Below are 8,238 nucleotides of genomic sequence, written 5' to 3' on the forward strand. Positions count from 1 at the left end.
GCCAAGGTCAACAATAATCTACATGTCAGTAGGGTAAAGATAACCAGAAATCTTTATCTTGCTTGACCTCTTGGCAGTATGCGACACATCTGGCCACTCTCTGCTCCAGAAACTGTGTTTCCTTCACAATCTAAAGCACTGCTCTGTCTTGATATTTTTATCCACTCAATTTGACCTCTCTCCACTGGTTATTTGGATTGTGATTCTGAGGCTAGTCACAATGTTCTCTAGTCCCCATTCTTACTCTGCACACACTCCCCCTGAGGAGCTTATCTATAATATATCTTAGAATATCATTTTTATACTAATAATTCACCAGATTTGCTTCTGAACTCTATGTCTGAATTTAACTTCCACATGAGTATCTCCATTTGGAATTTATGCTCAAGGACCTCAAACTAAATATGCATAAAACTTAACTCATATTTTCCTCACCATCCCTAAGCCTTTCCTCCATTCTCCTCCTCTAGGCTCTCCTAGAGGTACTATTAACCACTCAGCGGCCCACCCCTAAACCCACAAATCCTTGATGTCCCCTCCTTGTTATGACTACTCGAGTAATTTCCAACTGGATGGATTCTAGCAGCTAAATATGTCTTAATTTTTCTATTCTTTTCATTTCCACTAAAACCATTCATATCCAAACTACTACTACTACTAATTCCTGAATTACATAACAATTATTTACCCTAAATCATTCTTTTGCTTTTCGGTTTTACCCTCCACACTGAAAACAGAGCACACTTTCAAAAAGGACAATCCACACGTTGGAATGATGGCTCAGAAGTTAAGAGCACTTGTTGTACCTGCAGAGAACCTGGGTTTGTTTTTTCAGCACCCACATGATGGCTAACAACTGTGGGCAACTCCAGTTCCAAAGAATTCAACATCCGTTTCTGGTCTCTGCAAGCAGGGCATGCATGTAGTACACAGGAATGTGGGCAAAATGTTTATACACATAAAACAAAAATAAGTAAATCTGTTTTTAAAATTTCAGGACTAGAGTGATACTCAGTCGTTAAGAGCATTGGCTGCTCTTGCAGTAGAACCAGGTTCGACTCCCATCACCCATATGGTGGATCACAGGTATAGGAGATCTAATCCCCTCTCCTAGCTCCACAAATGCCAGGCATACAAGTGATGCACAGATATATACACACAGGCAAAACACCCACACATATAAAATAAAAATAATTTTAAAAAGTTCTAAATGCCATGGATGGGAAGTACAGTTCAGTGGTACAGTGATTGCCTACTGTTTGGGCACCACTAAAATAAAATAATCATTATATCACTCTTGTCTATATAAAATCCCTCAGTGGCTAAATACTGCCTTTGAAATAAAATCTTCAAAGAGCTTCCCCCTATTATACACCTATTATCTTGAACCTGTGCTGTCAGAGACCCTTACTGAACATGTTTCTGGATAATTCCTGCCTACCTTTTAGGTTTCATTCTTTATATAGGTTTCATTCATATATATTCTTTTTTGAGACAGGGTCTCATGCTCTCTTGTTATAAAAACTAGCCTTGAACTCTGATGCTCCTGATTACTATGAGAATGGGGTATGCCACCAGGCCCAAGTAATTATCACTTTATAAAGGTAGCCACTTTAATTAGGCTAGAGCTTCCAGCTACGGTCACTCATTTGAAAGATACTTGTTCTTCACTTTCAATGTATAAAAATCACTGTGAATTCAGCAGCATGTATGAGTGTTAGTACACGCCTGTAATCCCAACTCTCAAGAAGACAAAAGGATCTAGAGTTCAGGATCATTCTTGGCCACGTACCTACCAAGACCAACTTGGGCTACAAGAGATACTGCCTCAAAAAAACAAAATAACAATAATTAAAAACTCTTTTTTTGGGGGGGGGGTCGAGATATGGTGTCTCTGAGTAGCCCTAGCTTTCCTGGAACTCACTTTGTAGAGCAGATTAGACTTGAACTTGAAGATCTACCCACCTCTGCCTCCCAAATGCTAGGATAAAGGCGTTCCACCAACCTCACCTTTTCTAGTTTCTTATAGAACAATCTAATTATTTCACACGTTCTAATCCCAAGGCATCCTGCATTTCTCCTTAATTATTAAAACAAAACACATTGATACCAAGTACCACGTCTGTATCATTCACCATTTTATCTCTAGCACTAAGACAGGATTTCACACTAGATGCCACCTCTATAAACTACACTCAATGTCAACACTTTATATGAATTATTTGGAGAACGAAAGAAATAAAGCCACATCTCATAAAAAAGACTACTATACACTTTAACTAGTCAACCCACTAAACACAGAAAAGTTAATTCTTCAGAATGAACAGATCATTAAAACATCAATGCTTTACTTCAATATCTAGAAAACACATGGGGAAACAGCCAAGTATTTGTTCCTATACTAACTGTATTTCTAATAAACAGCGCTAGCTCACAAATCAAACTTTTCTTCACATAATTTCATATACTAAGTTAGGAAAAAATTGCAGAAGGAATTTAAAATCACATTGCTGAAAATGCCAATGAAATAATTTACTTATGCAGAGACCATCAATGGGTGAGTCACTTGATGAAACAACTAAATGCAAGACTGACAGAAGTTTAACAGTGAGGGGACCAGACTGACCCCACCCAAATCCACTGGTCAAGCTCAGCATCAGAAGAGTGGGACAACCAGGCACTCGTGTTGGGTACAAATACAGAATCCCACAACACTGACGTACTACACTCGGCAATAACAACTTGAACTTCAGCATAGTGTTCTATGCTATAGCTAACCTCTAATTTATACAAAGAAAATAGAAGACTCAGAATGTAGGATGTTCTAGAGGATGACATATTTCTCATCAAATTCTCATCAAATTCAGGGGTATACAGTAAAAAAAAAAAAAAAAAAAAAAAAGGAAACTTTGATCTAGATCAGGAGTCCTCAAAAAAGGGTGGCTCTTCCCCTCTTCCCTCCAGAAATTATGGTGATGTATCTCGCAATATCTAAGACCATTATTTCTGGCTCTCAGACTGGGAGACTACTATTGGCATCTAGTGGGCCATTGTTAGAGACATTAGTAACCAGTCTGCAATGAACAGAACAAACATCCCTCAACAAAAAGGTCCCAAATGTTTACAGTTTTGAGTCACAGAAACCCTAACCTACACAGTAAGACTCTTCTATTTATCCTTGGATCTTAATTTGAACAAATCAACAAAATATAACTGACACAATTAGGAGAATTTTAATAAGGAATTCCTTTGAATTCTGCTAGAATGAGACAAGAGGGAAATCTAAAGGGATTAAGTGTTAGACGATATAAAAAGACTTACACTTTTATAATGTGCTTAACCTAAAAAAGATCTTGGTTCGGCCTGATGGTGCATGCCTTTAAGGTAAACAAACAGAGGCAAACAGATTTCTTTAATTCAGAGACTTGAGCCTAGTCTACTCTACATGGTAAGTTCCAGGCCTGCCAAAGCTACTCAGTGAGGTTCTGTTTTATTTTTTAAGAAATGAAAGGTTGCCTCCACCCCCTTTTTCCTTTCTTTTTAAAGCTAGGTACCTGAGGCCTGAAAGATGGTTCGGCAGGGAAAGGCACTTGTTGCAGAGACTGAAGACCTTGCAGAGAGCTAGACACCCACAGGCTGTCCTCTGCTCACCACATGGACATAGTAGCACACTTGTACCCCTCCACCCCTGCCACACATACACAATAAATAAAATGCAATATAAAAAAAGTTTTTGCTGGCCAGTGGTGGCACATGCCTTTAATCCCAGACTTGAGAGGCAGAGGCAGTTGGATTTCTATGAGTTCGAGGTCAATCTGGTCTACAAAGCAGATTCCCAGGACAGCCAGGGCTGTTACCACGAGAAACCCTATCTCAAATAAACAAACAAACCAAACAAAAACAACAACAAAAAAACCAAACAAACAAAAAATATGGGAATACTGGAGATAAGGATGTAGCTTTGTAGTACAATACTCAATTAGCATGCTCAAGGCCCTAAGGGCTTGATCACAGTATGGGGGAAAAAAATGACGATTAAATGGCAATCTAAGATTTCTTTTAAAATGTTTTAAAGACTACATCAAAATTGTAACACCTTTTAAAATGATAGGTATTTATGATATTTTCTCTACTTAATGTTTAAATCTTTCACCATAAAAAAAAAAAAATTAGAGGGGCTGGAGAAATGGCTCAGTGGGTAAGAGCACTGACTGCTCTTCCAGAGGACCCGGGTTCAATTCCAGGCACCCACATGGCAGGTCACAACTGTCTGAAGATCCAATTCCAGGGGATCTGACACCTTCACACCAATGCACTAAAAATAAAGATAAATAAATCATAAAAAAAAGAAAAAAAATTAGAGCCAGGTGGCGGTGGCGCACACCTTTAATCCCAGCACTCGGGAGGAAGAAGCAGGCATATCTCTGTGAGTTCGAGGCCAGCCTGATCTACAAGAGCTAGTTCCAGGACAGGCACCAAAGCTATAGAGAAACCTTGTCTCAAAAAACCTAAATAAATAATTTAGGGGCAGCAGGTAAAGGCACACAAACAAGCAACCCTAATGACCTAAATAAAAATCCCTTGAACTCCAACTAACTCCCCAAAACTCCTCTCATCTCCTGATAAACTCAGTAAACCAAGTACTCCCTCTCTTTCTCCACCCCACCCCCTTTTTGGCTTTTTGAGACAGAGTTTCTCTGTGTAGCCTTGGCTGTCCTAGAAATCACTGTGTAAACCAGGCTGGTCTTAAACTCAAGAGATCTGCCCACCTCTGCCTCCAGAGTGCTGGTATTAAAGGTGTGTACCACCAGCAGCCAGCCTGAACCAAGAATCTTACAGAAAGAATGGTAACTCTTGACACTTACTCAACAGTCTTTACAGTGAGTCTACAGGATGCACGGCACTCATAGAGGACCAAGATGAGCACAGATGTGAAACACTGAACCAAAGCACATGGCTTATAGAGACTGAATTTTGAAATGTGCCTTGAAAGTATTCAATTTAAAGGAAAGCGAGAAGTTAAGGACACTGGAATAAACTCCACAGAGTTAAGAAAACCAAGGACTTCCCTGAGTGGCTTTGAACTTACTATGTTGCCTGGAAAGCCCTGAACATCTGATCCTCTTGCCTTTAACTCCTGAGTGCTAGGATTTCAGGTTTGTATTACTATGCCCAGTTTATACAATGCTAGGAATATAATCCAGAACATCAGGAATGCTAAGCAAGCACTCAATCAAATGAGTTCTATCCCAGTCACAGGTAGACCCTTCTTTACCTGGTCTATAGTCAGACCTCAAACTTTATCCTCCATTACTTTCGTCTCTCAGCAAGAATCAGAAGTGCTGAATGTTCAAATCATTGAAAGAAGTTCATTTCAGTTTAAGGCAGAGAACCAAAAGTGGTATTCACAGTAAGTACACACATTAAGGGTACTCGGATATGCACACCCTTTTTTTTAAAAAACGCCAGAACTGGAGGTGTAGCTGAATAGAGCACTTGACCAGCATACCCAAGGCACTGAGTTCAATCCCAAGCACAATAACGACAACAAGCCGAGTATACAACTCATTTCTCTACACAGCCAGAAAAAAAAAATCAGACTGAGGTCATAGTTTGGCTTGTATTAACTGAGCTTGACTACAAAACCTTGGAAAACCCAGGATAGATGAAAAAAAGAGAAGCCATGTAGCTCAGACTGGCCTAGAATTCATTATATATAGCACAGATGGCCTCAAACTTGCAATCATCCTGCCTCAATAGCCCAAGTTCTAGGATTACAGATATGTGCCAATGCATCTACAAGAAAGTGGAAATTCTATCGTATGAGGGGGCAATGTGGAGGCAATAACCCTGCTGAGCCAGTACAAACTTGGTGTAAGACAGTACACACATCCTACTGTTCCACCAGCATCTCCTGGGCAGAATTTGTATCTCTTAAATACCAAACCACTGTAAAATTAGGATTATGTACACTTATCATCGGGCAGTGTGGCTCACGCCTGTAATCCCAGCACTCAGGAGGAAGAGACGGGATGATCTCTGTGAGTTCGAGGCCAGCCTGGTCTACAAAGTGAGTTCCAGGACAGGCTCTAAAGCTACAGAGAAACCCTGTCTCAAAAAACCCAAAACCAAACAAACAAGAGTTGGTGATGTATGAATCAACTCCTAAAAGGTACCAACAGATCCTCAAAGGATCAAGAATCTAGAGACCTACATAGTCCACATGAACTTGCACCATCCAGTGGGGTGCTCATAGTAAGACAAGACTTGCATCTTTTTATGTGCTGAGAACACACTTCTGGAAACTGACAGCTCTCTTTGGACCCTTACATGTTCTGTTTGTTCTAAGAAATTAACTGGGACTAGAGAGACAGCTCAGTGGTTAAGAGCATTGACTGCTCTTCCAGAGGGCTGGGGTTCAATTCCCAGAACCCACATGGCAGCTAACAACTGTCTATAACTCCAAGATCTGACACCCTCACACAGACATACACACAGGCAAAACACCAAAGCAAATGAAATAAAAATAAATTGTTTTTAAACAATTAACTGGCCATAATTTATATGCATTTAAACACCAGTTTTGAGAATGTTCCTTTTTATACTGCCTCTCCCATGAAAATCTTGGTTTAAAAAGGATTTTTAAAACAAAACTCTTTGGAATAAATCTAGAATGCTGGTCAAAGAAAACCAAGGCATACATCTGAGAGATAAATTAAGGGTCGACTCACCACTCTTCAAGAGTCTGGTCTTCTGTTCTTTTACTAATACACAGTATATTAAAAACCTGGCTTTCAGGCCTGACTTTTAAGGGCTCTTTTGGGGTATGAAGGAGCAAGTCGTTGTGTGTTGGAATTAGGGTAGGTGCTAGCTGGTCAAAGCCCCAAGGCCTGCTCAAGCAAGGCCTCCTAAGTGGAAGATTCGACTCCAGCAGGTGAGTTCTTACCTGTGGAGTCATTGTAGAGGGATCTGGCTCAGAAGCAGCTGGTTTCTGTTCAGCATTCTTGTTCTTGGCCCCACTCTCCAAAGGCTCTTGCTGGACAGTGGTCTTATTCCCAGAAGGGACGGACGGTGGTGGCAGTAGTTGGGGTTTAGAATGGCCCAGAGAGGAGCGGGAAGGAGATGCCTGAGATGAGGGTAAATAGGGCTGCGAATGGCTCAAATAAGATTGCGAGGAGGAAGAAGAGGAAGAGTAAGAAGGTGTGGGCGCCAGATAGGGTTGGGAAGGTGGGGACTGTGAAGGAGACGGCTGAGCGGGAGGCAGGTAGGGCTGAGCGGAGGAAGGAGGGTAGTACGAGGGTGGTGGCTGAGGTGGAGGCATGTACGACTGAGACGGGGGCATGTAGGCTCCTGGAGGTACAGGGGGGGATTCAGGAGGGGACTCCAGCTCCATTGGAACCAAACCAGGAGGCCCATCTCGGTGGTGGAGTATCTGGTGTTTGTACTGCTGCTGCTTCTGATAGCTGAGGGCTGGCCCGGGTGGCGGGGGCATCGGTGGCGGTGGCTGCTGCCAGTCTCCGTAGCCGCCCCCCGGCATCACCGGCGGGGGTGGCAGCGGGGGCGGAGGAAGGTGGTGGGGCTGAAGCACGCACTGCATTTGTTCCTGGTGCATCTGCTGCAGCTGCTGGAGCTGCGCCAAGTGCTGCTCTCGGAAGCTCATGAAGCCCGAAGAGGAAGGGGCCGCCGCGGGGGCCGTCGAACCGGAGTACCCGGGCCCCGGCGAGGCCTCAGGAAGCGCCACCGGCGGCGGCGGCAGCGGGACCGGCGGCGGCGGATAGTGGTTGCTCCCGCCATACCGGCCCCAGTTCGGGTACATATCGGAAACGAAGGCGCGGAGCTCGTCCCGGCGCCGTTACTCGTCGCAACCGACCTCCAGGAGCAGCGGCGGTGACGGGGAGAGCCGGAACTCGCGGCGCCTACAGGCCGCGGAGCGTGTGAACGAGGCGCGCCAGTGCGCCGGCGCTACCGTGCTAGGCCCGCGGTCGGAAAGGCGGGGACCGTACTGAGGCGACTACGCCTGCGCAGTAGCACCGAGAGGAGAACAAAGGCCAGATAGAGGGGACCTGAACAGGGCGACTCGCTATTGCCGCCTTACTTCAGGTTCGGAAAGTGTAGGCGGGAATAGAACGTTGCCATGGGACCGAGAAACCATAGAGTCTCACAGCCAAAAGAAGTGATGGTGATCCCATCGCTCCACGGGTGCAGTTTTCAATGGGGGGAAAAGGGGAAGATAACCAT

At 43.5% G+C, this 8,238-nt stretch overlaps 1 protein-coding gene across 5 annotated transcripts in view; it reads right to left on the reverse strand.

Moving 5' to 3' along the window:
* The window catches only part of Ylpm1 (YLP motif containing 1), a 75,108-nt gene extending 67,135 nt beyond the window's left edge, over window positions 1-7,973 (reverse strand). For 2 of the 5 annotated variants that reach the window (XM_048449195.3, XM_048449194.3), the window contains exon 1: window positions 6,947-7,970. In XM_048449195.3, coding sequence (XP_048305152.3) covers window positions 6,947-7,816 — 870 coding nt within the window. In that variant the 5' untranslated portion in view covers window positions 7,817-7,970. Of the gene's footprint in view, window positions 1-6,946 lie in introns of all 5 variants that reach the window. The other 3 variants (XR_015004388.2, XM_048449197.3, XM_048449198.3) reach the window with 3 other exon arrangements.
* Window positions 7,974-8,238: the final 265 nt, after the last annotated feature.

This window comes from Myodes glareolus, chromosome 11 (genome assembly GCF_982192425.1).
Source record: "Myodes glareolus chromosome 11, mMyoGla1.1, whole genome shotgun sequence".
Classification (NCBI taxonomy): domain Eukaryota; kingdom Metazoa; phylum Chordata; class Mammalia; order Rodentia; family Cricetidae; genus Myodes; species Myodes glareolus.